The sequence below is a fragment of the Styela clava genome, chromosome 14 (assembly GCF_964204865.1).
Source record: "Styela clava chromosome 14, kaStyClav1.hap1.2, whole genome shotgun sequence".
Taxonomy (NCBI): Eukaryota; Metazoa; Chordata; class Ascidiacea; order Stolidobranchia; family Styelidae; genus Styela; species Styela clava.
Window position 1 is genome coordinate 16,716,192 of NC_135263.1, and position 23,170 is coordinate 16,739,361.

Below are 23,170 nucleotides of genomic sequence, written 5' to 3' on the forward strand. Positions count from 1 at the left end.
TAGAAAACTGAAAACCGAATGGAGATCTATCAGCGCCTAATAACCAAATATTAATGTTATGTCCGAACAATACTATTCCCGCTGGGTGGTTTTTTGTAACCAGCCTAAACAGTATTAAAATGCTGCCTATATGTCAGAAAATTTGGCAATTACCCTCCTGTATCTTAAATTTGGTAAAATTAGGTAATCAATCAATCTGCAGTTACTTGTAAGTTAATTTGTAAACATGAGTTTGAAAATAAAGCTGACCAATTCAAACATATTTTTGACTGGGTGTGAGGGAAAATACCACAATGCTTGCTTGATATGTCCGCAAGTTGTGTCGGTGACAATTTAATACTGCAGTTTCTCTTTGTGACACTTTCTCCGTTATGAAAAGTTTGAAATCTTACACTAAATGTAGATATAGTAATATTTTTGCACGTTTTAGTGATTTTGTTTTTGTAGTTTTTGCATGCTTTAGCCTAAAAAAATGTCAAATAATGATCAATGTATTTGACAATAAAGGTCTTTTGTTTTGTATTGCACTGTTTACATATTCTTGGCACTATTTTGGCCCGCGACTATTACAAAAATGATAGTGTGGCCCGGGAGGTCGACAACCATGGACCACCCTGGCCTAGGACCTAGAAAAACTACGAGCAAATTGCACGGTACTGCCTCTTGTGGGGTCTGTGATACCAAGGCAACGTCGACGCCAACAGTGGGTCAATGTAGAATTGTAGAAACGATAACTTTTCCTTCGAAGTGTTTCCTTCCGTATATTCGTCTTTTATTGAAAAATTACAACTGGTTTAAAATATGGTGTTAACTTCAAACATCAAAGAATCAGTTAATAGCCGACAAGCAGGTAATAAAGTATCAAGTCGAAGTTTCAACAGCTTGAAAGGTCAGCATAATGGAACTGCTGCAGGTCAGTTTCCAGACGTAAAATAATTTAGATTTCTAACTTACTTAATACACTATTACACCACCATCGCTGGATCTGGCAGTCTGGTGAGGTGAAAAAAGTCAAGAAAAGATTCAAGAAGTTCAAAGATATTTTTTCAAACTACACCATACTAGTCTACAAAAAAATAAAAATACGTGAGAAAAACTCACATGACCGGAATTTGGGGATGTTACAAACTTAAAATGATGTTCACTTATGCAGATATTGGACCTAAAAGTACCACATTAGTATTTTATATCTGACAAGTACCACACTAAAACGCTTAACAGTTCAAATTCTGGCCAGCGAGCCTCCTGTCAGCCTGTTGCACACCCTGTTCTAAAGGGAAATACTGAAATAGAATGAGTCTGCACGAATGTATATATATATATATAAAATTTTGCGCGATCGTTGACTCGTACTAAGCGTTATTAAGACACTTGCCTTAACATTGCTGATTCCTCTGTAGGGATAATTATTGGAAAGAGGATTTCTAGACTGCCCCCCTAAGTCCATGAATTTGAAATCGATAACTGGTAAACTATTCCCATACTGAACATGGACTGATATCCAGAAATGAGATCCCGAACTTTTGTTATGTTTAATATTGTGTGAAAGTCTTAAAGTAATTATACTGTAAAATGTGGAAGCAAGCTGCTCATTCCGCTATATCAAAAGATAGGATTGAGCGAAAAAATACAGGGGGTTTAAGTGTTTCATCAAATCAAGCACAACAACCTGGTGATGAAGTTGAAGATGGAGAATTAGATACTGGTATCAGCGTGTGCTCTTGCTGTGAGATATTGATGAGTTTTGAACAAGTTGCATTAACCTTTTTTTTAAGTTTTGGAAAGTGTCAAACTAGCTAGTTTTGTGAGATTTCAGGTTTTGTGTTCCAATTAATCGAATCATCAATGTATGTAAACTTGGAGATAATCAATGTTAAATATTAACACCAACATTTCCGACTAATTTATGACTGATATATATAGATTGAATTTACTCATACCATATAACGTTAGTTCGAGTTAAAACCATATATAAACACTGATTAAAATAAAACAAACCTGGTGAAGATATATGTTAAGAACTGACTTTCGTAACACAATTGAAATTGTAACAGAATTTTATGAATACTTTGCAGCTAAATGTTTTTCTCTAATATAAGTACTGAGTTAGTGCATATGACATTGCTTGAATTTTTCAACCTATTTTGGATAATTTCTCATGCAGTTAGGATTTAATAATAATTTTTTTAGAAAAATATCAAAATTTTTGTTACACTTGTATCCAGAATTCATATGGTGCTTTACATTTCATTTTAAATTTTGTTGAAATTCTTTTGAGTTAACTGTCTATGTTGGCAGACTAGATAGCAAGTTTTCTATTGTTTAGCAATCAAACTTGGATATAAGTACACTATAGAAAGCTATGTGTCATAAGTGATACGTCTATGAACGTTTATAATATATGGAAATTTCAGTAAAAGTCAGGTTCCAGTTTACCAAAAAAAAAAAAAATTCCTCAACATATTTATTATTTTTGTGTAACTGAGTGGCTACTTTTTCCTAGAACTGGCCCTGACACCATTTATAGTTTCTTGAAGTTTGTTATTTAACCATTAAAACATTGCTTTTATTTGTTTCATTAGATGTGGTTTAACCATTGCATAACCAATAGCAAAACAAATATAGAATTTTTATTTTAAAGTTTTGAACAATTAAAATCTCTAACTTGCAATGGTATATTCATATTCTATTCAAAATGTATCCAAGCTACTTCTTCAAAGACTCTTTACTTGAAGTTGATAATTCTGTAATAAGTGTCATCAAATAATATTAAACTTTGTAAATTAGTTTGCATATTCTTATTAGTAAACTATTTAGGTCTAAAGAAGGCCCAAGCTGTCCAAAGCATAATAACATTTAAGAAGTATAAAATAAATGCTTTTCATAACTTTTTTGCTAGAATTTAGTAATTTTTTTTTTGTGTAACAAATGACTTCTGAATTATTTGAAATATAAAATACCTAAATGGTATTCTAAGATGGGATCTTCAATACCATAGTTAGAAAACAAATTTAAATAGCTACTGATCTCATCAATGTCTTAATTTTTTCTTTGTTTTATAGAAAAGGGAAAAAAGAAAGGGGCTGGTTCACCAGATCAAGCAATATCACCCAGAAAATCAGGAAGTGACATCTTGAATAGTGATGACATTCAGAAGTTATCAATCAGAGATGAAGATCTGCAGAAAGTTTGTTCCTAGTGTTTTTGTTTCCCAGTTTTTTTTTATTATACAAGAATATCTATATAAAGTATCTTGCTTTGTGAATCTAGTAATCATGCTAAACCTTGTAACATCCTCACAATCACATTGCTAATTACTCTTCATAGTGGGGACAGATTCAAATCCATGAGGGATCATGTGCAAGAAAGTTGTCAGGCTTTTTGCAATTTTAGCATGTTCAGGTCATTCTATAGTTTGTTTTTTATATAACACTTATTCATGGCTTTTTCGCCCTGAACAAAGCAACCAACGATGGGTACAAAGCTACTGTTTTTGGAAGGACTGAAATCTCTCCAGTTCGGCATTCAGCCTACTCAATTTAATACACCCTGGATGAGGTGGTGGCCATGGGATTTGATTCCAAGATGTGCAACATTAAGTATACCCATTAATTAACCAGACGCCCATTTTGACGTTATAGCTTACCCCACCAACTATGTCCAGGCATCGCAATAAATCTAACTGTCTGACTATCTTGATCAGGACTAGTAACCACACAAGAAGTCTGCATACTCAGTCTGAGATTGTTACTATATACGTTTCAGCGAGCTCGTAATAGATTGTCATTTTATTGGGATAAATATATTGCACCAAAAATGGAATTACCTACAAAATGCTGATATATATTCAGACATTTATCTTTTGCTTGTACAGGTTAGGAAATCACATGAAATCACATCAGAGAGAAGTACAAAACCGATAGAAACAAGTAGATATAAGGTTAAAAAACAAAAACCTCAATCTGAGCAAGAAAAACAACAGAAAAAAGTAATTGTTGCACGTACTGCTCCTGCTGATGCTGAACTCAAACCTATTGATTATTCTGGACCGTCAGGACCAAGGTATGTTAACTAGTATCAGTTATGGGATTCAGACGGTTCGTGCGAACATGTTTTCAGAATGCTGTGATAATGGGCAGAAAGGTTCTTGTTTTGTTTTTGTTTCCATACTAAACGACCCCAGCAAATGGGTAACAAACACCACAGCTAACGACTAGTGGTAAATTTGAAATTTTGAAAGTAATGTATTCAGCATATGTATATGAGATAATAAAACATGACTTAAAAGCCTATGTTGCTATGTTGAAGTGTGCCTTTATAGATATTTTAAATGTTAGAAGAATTTAAATCTTTTTCAATATACTAGTTATCAATAATTTAATGGTATATTACAAATTGTACGAATAAAAGTTGATCCCTGTGCTTTTGTGAGCTACCATAGTCCATAAGTAATGACTTTTGAACATTTTTAATTTATTTTGTAAGGTACAATCACCAGACAGGTGAAATAATATCACATAGTTTGCTTGGATCAGTTGAAGATTTTGTATCTGAAGCCGTTAAGCTAAATTTCATCAGGGTAAGGTTATATTTTATAAACATATTTTCATATCATATAGTCTGGTAGTCTGGTACAAGCCGGTCTTTTGTGAAATAACTGTTTACTTTCTAAACAAAATTATATAAGCTACATGGATTGGGTGTTTTTTTGATTTTTACCTGAATGACGAGGAATTGAACTTGCTTTGAGCATTATCATATATACATTTATTCATCATATTATATCATATTTTGGTCGTAGGTGTCCCAAAAACAGAACCTAGGTGATTTGTAACATATTCTACAGATATCATAGCTTTTGTGCAAAGTGTCCTAGATCATAGATTCTCAAAGTGCTCCCAGAGCCCCAGGGCTCCGTTAGAGAAACCCAGGGGCTTCACGAGCTATTCGATTACTTTTCAAAATACTGGATTTGCTAATTTTGTAACTGTTAAAAGAAGCAATAACAGCTTTGATAAAATTTGACAACAATATAGCCTCGAAATATGGCAAAGAGACGGAATTAAAAAATGACATTATTTATAAGCATGAGCGTAGCCAGGTTTCTTAAGACGGAAGGATATCAAAATTGGAATCGGAAATTTCCATGCAACATTATTTGCGATTAAAAAAAAACGGAAAACGAGATTTTTGTTGCGTAAAATATTCAATCCATGATCGATGCGAGCATTTAAAGTGTCTTGTCGTAATGATTCAATTGGGCTCATAGTTACTCACGTTTGATTCGAGATAACTATTAGGATTACTAAAATGAAAGAATACTATTCTGAAATAACATAAAATACGCGATAAACTGCCATCTATAAATAAATTGCAGTCGTATTTTTGCGATCTTGGTAGGCTACATCGCACGCACAATTGACTGTGGTCCCGTTTCGCAGTTAATACGATGAATAACCAAAGAAAACCTAACATAAACCAAATTTTGTGATTTAAAATGTCTATAAAAGCGTTTTAAATCTGTCGTGAGTCTGCTGAAACAAAACGTATAGTGTTATCTTCCATTTTAAGTTTTAATTTTAATATTTTAGAATGCCGCTTTTCAATCAAGAAATTTGAGTTGCGGATTCATCTCTTTACTATTTTTAGCATTTCGTCTCCGACGACTATAATATGGTAACATGTTTTTTCACACTGAACTCATAATTCCCCACGAGAACAAAAAAGCAATACTCGTCGACTCGTCGTCATTGTGGAACAATACATGTATATGCCGAAGGAAATTTTCGATTTAGGGAGAATAAACACCGCCATGCTGACGAAAATATTCGGCACTTGTAACAAAATGCAATCGCCTACGGTATTAGCGGCCTTTTAATTCTTTCAAAAATGTCTAAAGATTCGACCCCTAATTTATTAATATGTTTGTCAAGTGTCAAATTTACAGCTTTGGTATATATAATTTATCTTTGACATTTAGATTCATTTATGACTTGTAATATCCCTATTAAAGGAGGTTAGCATTTAAATTAATTAAGTAAAGTACTTTTAAATCACTCAGGAATATTATTCGGAAAATAACAATTTTAACATTTATTTTGGGGCTCGTGAATAATAGTCAACTTTTTCAAGGGCTCCGCAACACAAAAAGTTTGAGAACCCCTGGTCTAGATAACTAAAACTCGAGAGTACAATCAAAGTTAAGATGTTAATTAAATTTTCTTCCTTTTTTAAGAAGTAATTATGAAATCAAGGATTTTGTTATTTTGGGCACTCTGTATGGTAAAAACGATTCCTGGATATTTGCATTTTAGTTATACTCTTCTTTGCAATGTATAATATAAACAAACATCTTTTAAAATTGAATATATAAATAGGTTTGTACACATATCTCCGCAGCAGAACCAAGTAGCTTATGCATTATGCCTCATTTTAACGTTTTGTGAAATTTGTTTTAAAAGATCGCTTCTAACAGCCAAGCATAAGGTCATTTTAAGGCTCCGCCTAAAATTTAAACTAAAACAGGTACAGCTTTAAAACTAAAACCACAAGATAGTTCTGGTCGATGATGGCAGAAGACAAAAAGTTTTTTCGTTTACAGCAGTTATATGTTGAATCTAATATTTTTGAATGTGTTTTTCGCAACATTTTTTCCAAGCTTAGACAAAGCATCGTTAATTAATATTTCAGCCTGATTCAAGATCAACTGCAGTTTTGACACCGGTTCAAGTATCTCATAAAATAAATATCAAACCATCTAAAGCTCAACCAAGACCAAAAAGTCCGAAAATAAAAATGGCTTTGAATCAAGGAAATGCTCTTCAAAATTGGCAACGAAAAATGGCAGATAGAAAACGTCAACAGGGATTTATTTCAAGTAATTATATTATTTTTGTCCTAAAACAATTGACTACCTAGCTTATATTTTATATTTAAGTAGTTTTTTGTTATGGATATCCAAAGAAATTTACTAATGTAGTGAAAAATATGTCTGATATTAGTCATACCATTACTTTGTACCCGAAATAATTGTTCATTAACAGCTGTTATTTTTTGTAGTGATTGTGATTTATCATTTAGAATGCATGCAATGAAATTTTTGGAAGTCACCATTAAAATGTTAATATAAAGTGTATATAGCTTTATTTTTGCTACTTGACAGTAATTAAAATTGATTTATGTATGACACTTTAACTACTTCAACCTATATTGTTGGATAAGTAAATGTACACAAATTCTGTGGAGCGAAAGTTGATTATATCTTGAAGTCCCAGACTATCAGGCTGTTTTACTTGGCACAGTATGTTATTGCAAAGTATTAAAATTCATTTAATGATTTTAAATTTAGAATTACTTCAGAAACCCATTGATCGTTTGGTTATGCATAAAGATGATGAATTCAGAAAAGTGCAAGAATTAAGAACTCTCGTTGATCGGGCTATTCCTGCTGTTGATTATGGAAAAGGATGTGAGTTAATAATTCTACTATTTGCTTTTTAAATTGTACCTTGCTTCTAGATTTTTGTTCAAGTCAAGTTCATTTTTTTCAACCAGTGCAGAAATCAATCCTACACAAATTACAAAAAAACATGATAATTACACCGTTTCACTGAAGAAACTGCAGTGACAACCAAATGTGAAAATTCAATGAATAACATATTATTTCAGATCGAGTCGGAAGTGAATTTTGGAGACAACATGAAAGTTTTGGTGACGACTTGACTGGAATAAAAATGACTCTCACTAAAACTGAAAAAGGAGTTCCAATTGAATTCGGTATAAATTGCATTGTGATCATGATGAAAAAATAAAAAAAAAAGATGAATTGTTTTTAAATGAACTCTAGGAGAAATTATACCAACATTGACTGGTAACCGGTCGAAAAGCCATGGTTTGCCATATCATTGAGCTGTCTTATCAGCTTTCCTTCACCCAAGATAAATATAAAAATACTATCTAGATATTTTCCTACATCACACAGTTTATTGAAATAGTTTAGTTATCTTCAAATTTAGAAAGTAGTGGTGACATACACAAGGGATGAATTAGTCAACTCAAGTAATCATTGTTATCAAAAAAGTACATAACGATAAAGTTGCAAAATCAATTGTTCTAATTATCTAGTAAATTGATAGTTAAAAAGGATAACAGTTATTCAAATAAACTCATTTTACTTTGATTTCCTTCAAAGAAATTCCATTAGATATTAAAACCCAATTTTTAATTGAAGGTCAATTATACATTACTGATTTTAACCTCTTCGTTACATATTTTTACAGAACATGTGGCAAAACCATTAGTGTTACAAGTAGAGACCGGAATTATAGACCCTACCAAAGATGAAAGAACGATAAACACAGCTCGGCAATGGAGATCCAGTGATTATCTTGAACAAAGATGTCGTCAGTTAGCTCCAGTCATGTATGAACTGGATCCATACAATCCGGTACAGTATATTTGTTTGTATTTTTATTAGAAGTAAAATTGGGCAAAAATTCTTAAATAAAAAACTATAAAGGCAAACAATGAATAATATCAGACTTTACTATAATGGCATCACAGGTTCAAATGCGTTGGCAGTTGGCACAGGTGGATGCAATGGCAGTCGTATTCGGAGCATATGGCATGGATTCATGTCATTTAAAAAATAATGTCTGCAAAGGTAGTTATGTTAGTTGACCAGCCTGGGACCAGTCTCTATCTCCTGAGTCCAACTTGTACTTTAGGTGTAGATAGTTGAATTGAGCAATGGTTATGCAAAATATGATATGACCAAAGTTGTGCTAGGGAATCAAGCCAAGTCTATATTTCCATCAGATTCTTTCCATCAGATCAGGTTTGTCATGCAAAAACCAATATTCGATTTAAAGTAAAAATAAACAAAAGCTATTCAACAAAATTACAAAAATGGATATTGGCTGATAGCAATAGCAACAGCAAAATATTTATGACTGATATGACCAAGCATGATATGTAAACCAAAATGGTGTGCCCAGCTATGAGTCTTCCACTGCGACAATTGGTATTTGATAAATATTTTCTTTTTCCATTGTGTTGGTGATAATTGACAATATAATAATTATGATTCGCTTTTTTCAGGATATTGCAAATCTGCAAATAATAGGTGAATCGTGTGATAAAGAAAACATACCAGTTGATCAAGATATGATGCAAGAAGAAGATATGGTTAAGCCAGAACAAAACGTATATAACATATTATGTTTTATTAAATAATTTTTTCAATTGTTTTTACTCAAAGTGAAGGTTTTTGTGTTCAATTTCCATGGCATCAGTGAAGTTCCTAAGTCTCAAGAAATGTTTCAGGAGATGAAGATATTCAATTAAATGTATTTTTTCATTTGTTTTCAAGTAAAGCTCCAATTAAGCACAGACTAGACTGCACTTAATTGCTCAGTGGGTAGTTGTAAATTCTGCCCTCGTATATGGATGACATATTTTGTATGCTTTCTAAACATTCTGTAAGGAAATTCTATTAAATATTTTACCAATAGTTTATTGATATTCTGTATTTTCTATGTTCACGGAGGAACTTTATTCCTCTTCTCTTTTCTGTTATCCCTACCTAATACCACACATTATTAACTTTGTGACTGCTAAATATTGTAAGTGGTTCATGTTTTGTCTAGCCATCACCCCTTGACGATAATTTAGCCTAAAATTAGTATGACATTACTCAAGCCCATTCTATGAAAATATTTCTTGTTAGGAAAAGTATGACAGCAGAGAAGTGGAATACATTGATCCATTGGAAAAATACCCAGATGTTTTTCCTGAACCTGTGATGGGTCCAAGTATTATGTTTGGAGAAAATGTTGCTTCGTGGAATGGTTCAAGTACAAGTCACATTGTAAGTGCTTAAAAGTATAGGTATCTATATAAAAATAGTTGTCAACATTGACTATGTGAGAGAGGGTTTTGATTTCATTGTCGTCTTACACAGAGGGTTGGTTCATGTACCACCCTCTACTGATCAGGTATAGCTTCCCCCAGTAGTAGTAGTAACAGTCCTAACCAACCGACGGTTATTCAACAACTCCTTTAACAGCATGGAGGTTCAGCCAGTCTTCTCGCACATAGTTTCCCCCCATTGGATTCAAACCCATGTAAGACTTGTTAGGAATACGATTACCACCGCATCACTGATTACTTTGTGTGGGTTCACAGGTTCAAATCCTGTGGAGATAGTTATGTGCAAGAGGATTGCTGGACCCTTCGCCGCCGTAGGGTGGTTTACGTAACCGCTGGACAGTTACGACCTCCTCCACCATCAAGTCCATGCATCTGAAACAAATAACTAGCTGACTAATCCCATACCCAACATGGACCGGTAACTGGACAAGATGCTGTGGTTCTCCATATGATTAAGCCTTCTCGTTGGCTTCCCGGGATAAATATGTAAACTCTGGTTCACTGTACAATCACCATACCATCTTCCCAGAATAAATACAAAATCATTCATCTATTTCAGAACCAAATAGGACAAGTTAGTCGAGTATTTTTCGAATCCAATGCTGGTGAGCGAGTCACATCTCATCTTAAAGTTCATAACAATGGAACAACTGCAATTTATTTTCATTGGAGAAGGGTTGTGACTCCGCCATCTTTTGAGGCAGTAAAAAGAGATGAAATTCAGAGGTTTTACTTCAATAATGGAGAAGGTTTGTATCATGATTTTCATATTTTACTGACAAAATACATCTTGGATATGCTCGTATATCAAGGCCTTTTGTATTAGAAAAATAATATTATCTGCTTTTGTTATGTTCATACCATGTCAAATTATAATTTAGTATGGGAATTAAACAGGTTGGGGTACACTGGAAATCTTGAACCGTTGTTGATCTTCGATTCACGATTAGTTTTTAATTGGCATTTATTTGAAAATTTTTGCAGAAGCTGGATACTTTAACATCTTTTTTAGTAATATTTGCATTTTATAAGATATACTAAGTTTATGACATTTGTTTGGTTAATGTCAGGGAGAATATGATTTTTTTCGTTCTTTTGATCGGCTAGTATTTTCGTTATATCAAAGTCATTTACCTTCTCTGAATGTCTATTAAACTCCATTAAGTGCTTCTTCTCACTGATATTGCACTTTTTGCACTGCTTTATTAGTATGAGTCTTGCACAAATTCACAGTTTTAAGGTGTTTGTTCATTTTCATATGTGGTGTCAGTTTGTTTTAATGATATTTTTTGTCACATCAGTTGTGAAAATAAAGTTAAATTATACGATCCAAAAAGATATTACTTGGTTTCAGTAGTTATACATTTTCCATCTTAGGAACCAGTGACCCAAGAATAAAATCAGAAGCTATTGGTTTCTTGTTAACTTCTGCAAACTAGAGAAACTTTAACTAACTCTTGAATCTCTGTTTTTGTATGATTGTACCCAAAAGTTCAAGTAATATAGGATGCTTTTCATAAAAATTAAGTTCTCTCTATATGTTCCAAGTTCATTTATGTTTGTTTTTGTCACCCTGTACATTATTCGACACGTGAATATCCACATATCTGGAATGTCTAACTTGTTAAATATTGATGTTAACTTCATTGAACTGGTATCTGGAAGAAAGCCTTCTTTCATTTATCTTCTTCCATTTATCTTTTATAATCTATAAACAGCCTTTTTTTAATTCTTTTGCAGGCGTTGTACTCCCAGGTGAAACAAAACACTTTCCTTTTGTTTTCAAGTCACCGAATCCAGGAATATTCACTGAAACTTGGCAACTCCTAACTGAACCTGTTGTTATGGGAGGAGCAAGTTTACATGTAAAATTTTTTTCAATTTATCATAGAGCTTTATAGCAGTTCGTTATACGCCATCATAATATCTGGCAAAGTGCCAGAAAATAATTTTATTTGTCTCAAGTATTGGTCATTTATCTGTTAATGTTTTTTATGAGTTTGTTGTGAGGAAAACAAAAAGATTTCAGTTTTTACTCGATTGGTTGTGAGCTCTCATCTGTTTACAGTCAGTGTACCAATTGACGTAAACACTTTTATCCATAAAAATATTTGCCAAGAACTTCAATTATTCAGAATTCACTACACCACAAAAATTTTCTTGATCTTATTAACTTCAACTGTTTCAAATCTGTTTCAAGTCAACTGGCCAGAAAATACAGGATGTTTCTTCTTTTCGTTTTTAGTGGATGGTTGATATATTATTTATCTTTAGGTTGTATTGAAAGGTATTGCAACTGAAGATGACGTTAATTTTGAAATAAGAAATGAGATATTGAAAGAATTAAAATCAAAAGAAGCTGAAGTTGCTGCTAGGAGTATTATTGAAGAAATTATTAAATCTATTCGAGAATCTGACAGGTAGACAGCAAATTTAAATTTAAATATATATTTACGAGACTTTACGAGATGCACTTTAAAGAATCTAGTTGTGTAAATTAATTACAAGTATGGTAATATGTGGCATATGTTATAGTTTTCTCTTGCAAAAAAATTGATAGAGTATATGGAAATGGGTTTGGTACTGACAAACTAATATAATTCAGGCCACCATCACCAACAGATGCATACATCACAGAAGAACAACTATTTAAACGTAAAAATCCAAGTTCTCAATATGATTATGAAACAATATTGGAACTCAAAAACTTTTATCTTCAGGTATTTATAACTTCTAGTTTGCACTGAATATTAAATGATGGTTCCAATGAGTTATAATTGAATTTTGAATTTTATAAAAGCTCAAACTCATGAAAATTCTGGTATTTCCTTATTTACGCATTTTTAATCCAGAAAGTCCTTCTGATTGATTGTTGGTTGCTTGGACTTCATTGTTCGTAACAAAAGTTCAGGCAATGAAAAATTCTGGCTTGTCGCAATGCATTTATGGATTGTGTCATTACTCTGATATATGTCATATAAATTTTCTAGGCATATTTTCCTGAAAAAAAATCAAACATTCAAATCAATTTGAAATTGGTTATATTCGATATTCAATATAGTGAATTTCATATTTTGAGAATAATTAGAATTATTTTTATTTGAAAACTTAGTATTTTAAGAATCTGATATCTGATGATTAGATAAAAAATACACTTCATCCATCTTCTGACACTGTAAAAAGTAAGAAATTAAACAGAAAGATGTTTTTCTCAACTACTCTCCATCAATTTCGATGATTTCTGCTAATAGACCAAATTAAAAATATATTCCATATTCAATAATACTATTTTAAGTGATTTCTGCACACTAACATGTGTGAACCCTACTGCGACGATGAGTCCTTCAATCTTGCTAACGTGCTCTTGCATTATATGCATACAGATACACCAGCACAACAGCATTAAAGAAGGATAAGTAGTTAGTCCAAAAAACCAAATAAATATTTAGAAATACTATTTTTTAAAATGTATTCATCATAGAGAATTATTCAATTGTTTTTATATTTTGTTTTGTGTTTAGTTATTTCCAGAAGAAAGTCGTCCTGATCGTGAGTGGGATTTGTCTCTTGATGAATTGAAAGATTGTATTGTAGCTGTTCCTGATGAAAATGCCAAGGAAGAATTGTTAAACGGTCTTGGTACAGTTATTGGTAGGCTTGGTTCAAAACCATTTACACCAACACAGAATCTTATGTACGCTGCTTGGTAAGTAATTCGTTCTGGTTTCAGGTAGTTTCATGCAATAGTTTGAATTTCTAGAATTTGTCTTTATGAGTTTTATTTTTGTGAGTTTGTCTTAACTACTATAAATAAAACCATATGGAAACAAGAAAGGAATGCTAAAATATATGGACACAGAGATCAAATAACTGCCGTAATATTAGCAATACTTGGCCTAATGTTAAAAGAATTGAATTTATCGCCATATGGAGATGTAACAATAAAATTGTAAACATTCCTTTTCTATTTCTTCAATTATTTGAGGTATACACTTACTAATTGCTGTCACTCTATACTGTGAGGTGAGATCAGACACTCAGACACCACTCTTGTATTTCACAATAATTTATTTTTCAGCCTAATAGTTGTTCTCACTTTTTTTGTCTTCTCCCCTTTTGTACTACTTTTTTGGAGCCTAGGTCAACAGCAAAAAAGCACTAAATCATGAAAAATTTGCAACATGTTCCATCTCAGTAACGTTCTGACTTGAACTGATGCTAGTTGGATGGTCGAGATGCGTGGTTCGGGAAGTTCAATCACTATCGGCTTGGTTATTTTATATCAGAATTTCTGTTCGAGTACCGCAGAATTTTTGACTCAAAATATTTGGTCAACTACCGAATTGTTCGAGTTTCGAGTCGTTTGACTACTGAGGTATCACTTTACTCTTATTCCTTTTTGTAGTTACCAAAGGCTGCAAGACACGATAGATGGAATATGTAGTTCTTCCATGAGAATTCGATCGATCATGGGTCTGCCTGAAATTGTCATGGAACCTGTTGTAGAAGTAGATGCAAGTGGTATGTTGGTTAAGCATTCATCTTTCATGCATTCTTAAATTGAATCATATTTGTGTCAAGCATTGATTATAATTAGCTATTAAAATAGTTTAACACAGAAGATAATACAGCAACAGATTAGAATTCGACTCAATCAGAATGCATTTTATTGATTATTATCGAATATGATTTAGATTATTCTATACTTTTGCTTTGATCAAATAATTTTGGTGATCGATTCTTGTTGCCATAAAGGTTGAAATATTTTAATGATTAGATTAGAGCAGGGGTTCCCAAGCTTTTCCCAGAACGACCCCAAAGACAACTTTCAAGTGTCCAGTGCGACCCCAGGTCAATATATATATATTTTATGAAACTTTAGAGCTTCTTTCACTGGACTTTTGAGTTTGGTCAAATTGGTATTAAGTAAAATAAGCTAAAACCAAACAGTGATGTCACAATAAGCACCTACATTTTCTAAAGCATAAGCATAGAGCGATGCCTATGGACCTATTTTACAGTAAGACATGGTACAAACTGCTAAATTTAACATGGTTTGTTATATCTTAGATGTTTTGTACATCCATCCTCTATCATACCTCAGCGACCCCATGACCTGTTTACGACCCTACCTACTTATCACTCCGACCCAATTTGGGGTCGCGACCCCTGGTTTGGGAACCCCTGGATTAGAGTGAAGTTTCAATAATTACTCTTTGGTAACTTCATAATGCCGAAATTAGCACAAATATAAATATTAAATCGCCAAATAATCTCCATAATGTACTTTTGATTATTTGGTATTCCACAAAATATACATGGCAGTGTGTCTCAACATGTGAGTTGTAATCCCCAAGCTCGATGGCGTTATGAGTTATGACCGTACCAGTCATGGCGTGGTATAACCATATTGGAGGTTGTAGTTTGACATATGAATAAGTCATCTTATCAACTTTCCTCTCTTCGGGAGGAATATAAAATTTCCGTTTTAATTCTGGAATTATCTGACCTTATATTAGCTGCTGCTGCCCAACAACAACCGACTGCAGATAGCAAAGGCAAGATATTGTGTTGATATTCATAGTGTGCTTTTCACTCTCTTTAACACTAACAATATTGTGGATTTGAAAAATAATTCATCATAGAAAATTCAATTCATCTTATAGTGGTTTTTAATGAAATGCTTTTCAATATGATGCTTTTATCATGTGTTTCACACTAAAATGCTTTATTCAACGTAGTGGAAACATTGCCATCAGGGGCGGCAGAATTTAGGCCTTTTATTTGACATGTGAAATAATCAATATCATGTTGCCATATTTCAGTTTATTCAGCAAGATCAATCAACTCTGGATCATCAGCAGGAAATAGTAGACGTACCACTGCAGGTATTAGTTAGATGAGTGAGAAAAATTGAGGACTTCTTTCCATAGCATCAGATTAGTATTCTCAGATATTTTACTTTTCTCAATCTGCTATTTATTTGATGTTTACAAGAAAATCTGATGGAATGCTGGTAACTAGGCCTGCACATCATTTACAGATTTACAGAATTTATTTCCAGTTACGTCAGCAAATTCGGAATTACTAAAGGCGTAATTATTGACAAACCGAACTCGATTCTAGAAAACGTCTCAAATAGTGTTTACTCCCGACTTAGTGTTTACTCCCGACTTGTTATATGGAAAGAAATGAGTTTAGATAAGAAAAATGTTTGAAATAAGTTTATAAAAAGTTTTAGATATTTTTAGCCTGAAACAGCTAGAACATAACCATATTTGTTGGAGACTAAATTGAAGAGAAACCGAGAAAATGTTTTCAGTGAAATGAAATTCAGATTCAGTGTCTTTTGAAAATAATTTTGTATTATCTATTACAACAGATTAAAATTGCTATATTACAGAATTTTTCGAATATTTTAAAGGTATGCATATTGGGATTTATATATGCTTTGAGATCAATTTTGAATTCAAGTGATGCAGTGTTCAGATTGTTTCTTTTTAACCATTAGTTGCATTGCTAAACACCACATTTTTGCGCTTTATCAATTGTAGCATAGCTGGCTAAAACTGTTGAATATCACTTAATAACAAATTGTGGACATCGACATTTGTTTGTGTTTTGCTTTTTTCAATCATTGCTGATAATTGATAAACAAATATCCACTGAATTATATAGAATTCCATAAGCATTAAATTTTGTGTCATTTCAACTTGAATTAATCTCTTTATTTACTTTACTGATAGTAAATACTTAAAATGTTCAACCAAAATTTTTCACTGTATTACATAACTAAACCGTCCGTCTCTTTCAATTGAATGTATCCATAATTTGTAACCCTTTTTCATCAGAAATGGTGTACTTATAGTTCAAAATAAATTAACACATTTTATAATCTTTGTATTTGCCCAAACAGGGGTTCAATATAGGCTGACTGATAAAAACCTAATCTAATTATGTATTTAATACTAATGGTGAAATAAATGACAAAACAAATTTTGAATTACTTGTAATGAATATGTTTAAATAAGATAATTGCTAATTCATTTCTACAATTTTGGATAATTAGATCATTTTTTCACTTTTTTAAATGAAAACTGTTCCATGAATCACATTTCATGTTTCAATGTGTTTAGATGATAAAAAAGGAGCAAAAGGTGGAAAGAAACCTCCAGCTAAGGAAGATCCGAAAGCTAAAGGAAAGGGAGGGAAGAAGGATGCAAAAGAAAAAGATGTATGTTATAATTCTTTATTTCACAATTTGGTGCTTATTGCTGATCATTAGGAACAGCTTTCCATTATACAGCTGATTGCCCCATGCAGTTTGCAAATTTTTTACCAGGCATCAATTATGTGCGAGGGGATTTTCATATTCTCTCTTCACATGGTGGTTTGCATAACAGCTCATCGGTTATGGCTTCCTACACGACCAATATCAAACAATTATTAACTTGTTAAAATTTCTCCCATAACCAACCTGGACTAATACTCGATCAAGACCTCTTGGCTCACCCGCTGATGTTTTATACTTTCCCGAGTAATAAATATGAATATTCTTTCTCGAAAAATTAAGGATTTATTAGAGTTGCATTAGCCTATTTTATTAGTCTAACAATTTACCCAACAATCATCTATCTATAATACCAACTTTTTTCATGTCTTCATGTCCTTAATTCCTGTGATACTCTTATCCATTTATGCAGTATTTTGGATATTATTAATGTTGCATTAACATCTACAAATTGGTTACAAAAATACACAAGGTTTTATTAGAAGTTTATTTTGCAGCGACCCAAGAGCAAAGATGTCAAAGGGGGTAAGGGCAAAGGTACCCCAGCTGCTGGTGCGACCCCTACAAAAGAAATTCCATCTGTTGAACGAGATATTGCTGTGAAAACTCCTTCCAGTACAAAAACTGCTCCAGTTGACACAATGGATCAAGAAACAAGGAAGAAATACACAGAGAAAATGTATTCACAGGTAAAATTGATGTCTGTACCTGGTAAACCATGGGTAATAATTCTGATGGTTAAAGAATATGCAATGTATACCTGCTTATTAATATTAAAGATGCATTAGATTGCACATGGGAAATGCATTTGACACTGCAACACTTATTATCACAGAAAAGAGTTATTACTGGTGCTTTCAATGAGCAACAAAAATTCATGTTTGATTTATCTTGGATATAAAACAACCCTCTTACAATTCTTCATTGATTTCACACTGGATAAACATGAAAATCCTATCCTATTCTAAGTATAAGTTTATTTCGACTCCATAATTAGCATAATACACGATGAAGTTGTTGGTGAAAACAAAAAAAAATAAAACTGATTATATAATCAGGAGAGCAAACAAAACCTCAAGTAAGGTTTGAAGCGTACAGATTTTAGATGGAAAGGTATTGATAAAAGAAGTAGTACGTGTTCGCTCACTCAATTATTATGGGTGACCTTCCGATACAGTGTTTCGGATGGATACATATGCTTTTTAGTGGAATAACGAATATTTATAAGATGTGGCTACTTGATGTACTCTCTAGTATAATTCGATAATCCTTTAGCCCTGACATGGGCAAACTACAGCCCGCGGGCCAAATCCGGCCCGCTGGGTAATTTATTCTGGCTCGCCTGATACTGCCAATACCAAACAAAATTGATGTTTTAGCTCAAAAAAAAATTTATTGAGATTGCGATTAAATTTAGTTTTGGCATGAGGATATGTTTTCCACTTTTGCTTTCGTTACACTGTATATAAAATTCTGTTCATAGAATGTAACTGTTTACGTCACCGCTTAAATGTCTCGCCAGTCTGTGTGGCCCCTGATCCATAAACCTTGCCGTGCATGCTACTTTTTAGGACTTGTTTATACCTCGCTCCGAACTAGGCCCAGCACAAGCATCGAAATGTGTGATGACATCACAGGCAAGTCTGGCGCTTTAAATCGGTTTAATATTATAATTATCAACTTAAATAAAATCTTGAACAAACATCAGTTATATAAAATTTTAAAGCGACTTTATTTCTGGAACAAGACTCTTTTCTCTTTTATTTAATTAAAAACGATGCACAGGAAGGAAGGAATGAGAGTTATGAAATAGGCAAAGGGTGCAATTTAACAGAAAACGTTAGGAACCAATGAGTTCGCAGTAAAACTTGGCCACAGTCGCATTCTACTAGTTAGCGCTGTACGCCGTGCGTAAAAACATTCAGCCTTTAGAAATCATTCCCTAAATTTCTAGGAATGGCTGACTTACTTTATACAATTTCAATCTCTTGTGCAAAGGCTATTTAAAAGCTTTAAACTTAAAACTAGTGAATTATTCCTGAAAACAAAGAAACGACGAAAGACAGAATGAACTGGGCAAGTGTATTACTTCTGACTGTAGCCTTCACTCTGATTATTTCGCCAAGTCTAATTATGGTGTCTGCAAACGATGATAGCAGCAACCTAGATGACTCGGGAACAGCGAAAAACGACCAATAGGATCCAATCGTGGGGGGCTTACTTCCCACCACCCTGAGATTGGCTCAGTCATGACACTGAAGACTTTGTTGGACGCGTCACAATTATGGCATTTCTTACTACTTACTTCATAGATATAAGTATTTCCGTTAAATTTTCTGACCAATTATATTGTTCATCTAAAATAACTAAAATTATAGCTTGTCAGACACACTTGAAATGTTCATAATTTAGGCAACAATGAACAAGACAAAAAACATTTGATTTTTGAAGTTACGACTTGACGGGATATTGTCAGACATGTGATTCGAAATAACGGCTTGTCATTTTATTATTTGATATACCTAGCAGTGCTAGTGAGGTGCTGATCACCTTTTATCAAAGACTCGAGTTATTAAGGAATGACTCGTCATTCAAAAACCGCTACTGGGATGTAACTCAATTATTAACTCCAATTCGGCTAGCATAACCCGTGACATATACTCACGCCAAAATTGGGAAATGTAAAAATCGATTGGATATATCGTACTGGAATGACTACACTCAAGTGTTCTTATGGGCGTCGCTGTCACCCTGGCGAATGTGAACCCGGGACGTAGCCAAGAATTTTCAATGGGGGTGTGTGAAATTTCTAATTGTCAAGTTAGACTGTAACAGCTAGCGTGTCTGGAAAACGTGGATTTCGAGGGTCTAAAAAGTGTATCAAGCTAAGAAAAATTGTTATGCACGAATCAGAAAGATGCTTTCCTACACTTCAAAAAAAGGTTGGGGGGGGGGGGACTTCGCAGCGTAATAAAATTTCATCGTCAAAAAAATTTAAATACAGAAGTCGTAAACCCAGAGACGCGAGGAAAGTCGATTCACGGATTATTCAAGTCGAATCGAAGTCAATTAGGAAGTTGAATCTCAATGGCGGTTATTGAATGACAAGTCACGTCATTCCTGTTTAATGACTCAAGTTTTTGATAATTGGTGATTAGAACTGGGCATTTCGAATCGAATCGGATAGTATATTATTCGAATCTGTTCAGACGGGAATTTTGCATCAACGCCATCTTGTTTTTATTTTGTCCGTCCGCAGATCGAGACGAATCATTTTTTTTTTTATTCATGTCAAATTTTTTGTAATGCAATTCTGACAAATGACCCTTTTCTTCCGATAGAGTTATGGACAAAACATGTTTTTACTTTGTGTGAACACTCAGCGATCTGTGTGATTTCTGCATTACGTGTTTTCACTAATATATGTCTCTGAAGGATCCATTACAATGAAAGAGTCAATACAACTGCATATCTTCCAAGTATTCGAGATTCGATTCGAAAAAAATTTTCGATTCGATTCTGAAATCATCAGACATTTGAAAATCCCCAACCCTAACGGTAATTACAGCTTTCCCAACACTGCCGACACACCAATCTCTATCAATTAAAAAAATGATAAGCCCGTATTTCTAATCACAGATCTGACTATATCCTTCGCAAGACTTGATTTCAAAAAGCAAATGTTTTTTTTTGTTGAACTTTATTAGTGCCTTAATTAATTATGAGCATTTCAAGTGTGTCTGAAAAATTTTAGATGAATTTATTTGGTCACGACAATTTAACGAAAATGTATGAAGTAAGAAATGCCCTGATTGTGACGCGTCCAACAAAGTCTTCAGTGTCATGACTGAACCCGTCGTCGAATGGTAGGAGGTACACCCCCGGAGCCTGGCGGTGCCTCTTTGTCGTTTTCCGGAGTCCCCTGGTCATCTCCATCACTTCTATCATCATTTGCAGACACCGACATCAATCTTGGTGAAATAATCAGAGTGAAGGCTACAGTCAGAAGTAATACACTTGCCCAATTCATTTTGCCCTTCGTCGTTGCTTCGTTTTCAGAAATGATTTGACAATATTACATTCAATTAAAGCTTATAAAGAGCTTTCGCGCAGGAAATTATATACTATAAGTAAGGTATTCCTAGAAATTTGGGGGATATTTTTGAAGGCTGAATATTTTTTCGCGTCTAGCGCTAAGCTTAATGATACTTTAATCACGTTTTACTTCAAACTCGGTGGCCCCGGCCTTTTTGTTAAATTTCACCATTTGCCCATTTTTAAATTCTCACTATACATAAAACTACCAAACTTTATTTGTTTAATCTTTAATGGATCATTTGGTATTTTTATGAGCAAGTCGCTCTCCAGTTTTTGTACAGTTCAAGTAATTCATTGTGTGTTCATGAATAAGTATTATGGTAAGAAGCAGAGATAATAGTAATAATACAGCAAATACAAAGCAAAATTTCTCCACCAAAACGGCAAACTTCCTTCCTGGACCGCGAAACTTTGTGCTAACCTATTAATCAATCGTTAAGAATTAAATGTGAACAGTATTCTTACAATGGGAACATTTCCACTTGTGCGTGGCAGTCAAGACATACGTCGCCATAACCAGTGTTCCCTCTAAGAAAATTTTACTCTGAGCAAACATTTGCTTTACTGAGCAGAGTCATAACATAAATGATTTGCAACTTTATGAAATATTACAATTGTATAGTTCATTATCAGAATGCGGACCCAATTAAGAGCCTAGCTATAGACGTTACAAAATATGACGAGCCACGCTTTTAAAACGTAATGTCGCAATGAGTGAGTCTTTACTGCGCAAATGGTCTTGTGGTACTGCACAAGTGCGCACCTTAGATTGAACCTTGGTCATATATATTGCGTGTCATCGCTAGACCACTAGTAAAAATATGTGCAGCCGTTAGCGTGGCTTTTCTTTTAAGTTTTTGCGCTGAGCAAACTTGAAATCTGGAAACTTTTAAAACTTTGTATTTCTGTAATTTTCAATGGAGTTCCGCAACACTCTAGAATTCCGCCAGTACAGGGATTTCCACAAGTTCATGTTCAAACCCGAGAGTCTATATCAGACATGGGCAATCTACGGCCCGCGGGTCAAATCCGGCGCATGGGGTAATTCAATCTGGTCCGCCTGATTCTGTCACAACTAAACTAAAACATTGCGATTAAATTTAGTTTCGGCTCGTGGCTTTGATTTTCTCTTATGCTTTTGTAACACTGTAAATATTGTTTATAAAATGTAATTTTTAACGTCACACTTACATGGCCCGCCAGTCTTGGTGAGCAAAATTATTGCCCCCTGGTCCGAAAACCTTGCTCACCCCTGCTCTAGCCTGTGCACGTTGTGGACAAGATCTGATTTTCCACCAATCCATCTATCATATGTATCATACAAGATTCAACCCTAGATGAATTAGTATGTGCTTTACTAAAGTATCAAAATCTAGCCAAAGCGATATGTGTCATACTCAATCATAACTCAATCATATTTGTATTTTCTCAGGTCTACAATATATTATGTGAGACATTGGATGATATGAGTGAGGTGTTTTACGAAATAAAGAAGACTGTGGCACATGACTGATTTACTGCAATTTATTTTTATTTTTATCGATATATGTTTAAATATATGTTTTCATAGTTTATGTTTGATATATTTGACAGTTTTCAAATTGGCAGTCAGTCCGTTTTTGGCGCTCTTCAGATTTTCGATTCTGGTCCAGACCAGACTATAGCATCGGATTCCTTCTACGATAAAAATGATATTATAGCCTTTCTTCAAGTTAAAACTTAAAGAATACTATTATGTTTGCGACTGAAATTGTAACTTCGCATACATTCTTACTTCTGCTATACTAAAGAATGACTTTAAAAAGTTTTCCGTTTATTTATATCCAAAACTTAAACAAAACTGACGCCAAA

General features: G+C 33.6%; 1 protein-coding gene across 4 annotated transcripts; it reads left to right on the forward strand.

Moving 5' to 3' along the window:
* The first annotated feature begins 573 nt into the window (after positions 1-573).
* On the forward strand, positions 574-22,891 carry LOC120341163 (MYCBP-associated protein-like). Of its 4 annotated transcripts, none has more exons than XM_078119904.1 (20): positions 574-913; positions 3,063-3,187; positions 3,875-4,062; positions 4,486-4,579; positions 6,691-6,877; positions 7,349-7,468; positions 7,669-7,776; positions 8,280-8,446; positions 9,100-9,204; positions 9,728-9,868; positions 10,490-10,679; positions 11,671-11,795; positions 12,205-12,350; positions 12,536-12,650; positions 13,452-13,636; positions 14,336-14,451; positions 15,756-15,818; positions 17,067-17,164; positions 17,719-17,910; positions 22,752-22,891. In XM_078119904.1, exons 1-20 carry the CDS (start codon positions 802-804, stop codon positions 22,830-22,832), a joined length of 2,658 nt encoding a protein of 885 aa, XP_077976030.1. In that variant the 5' UTR covers positions 574-801; the 3' UTR covers positions 22,833-22,891. The 4 variants fall into 4 exon arrangements, with proteins under 4 accessions (XP_077976030.1, XP_077976031.1, XP_077976029.1 ...); XM_078119905.1 differs by lacking the exons at positions 574-913; positions 15,756-15,818 and adding exons at positions 1,545-1,705; positions 15,450-15,488; XM_078119903.1 differs by lacking the exon at positions 574-913 and adding an exon at positions 1,545-1,705.
* The last annotated feature ends 279 nt before the right edge of the window (positions 22,892-23,170 follow it).

Coding starts and splice junctions, on each gene's coding strand:
- LOC120341163 (XM_078119903.1), top strand. CDS start 1,573: ATGTGGAAGCAAGCTGCTCATTCCGCTATATCAAAAGATAGGATTGAG. Junction 10,680..11,670: donor TTACTTCAATAATGGAGAAG/GTTTGTATCATG, acceptor ATTCTTTTGCAG/GCGTTGTACTCCCAGGTGAA. Junction 14,452..15,755: donor TGTAGAAGTAGATGCAAGTG/GTATGTTGGTTA, acceptor GCCATATTTCAG/TTTATTCAGCAAGATCAATC.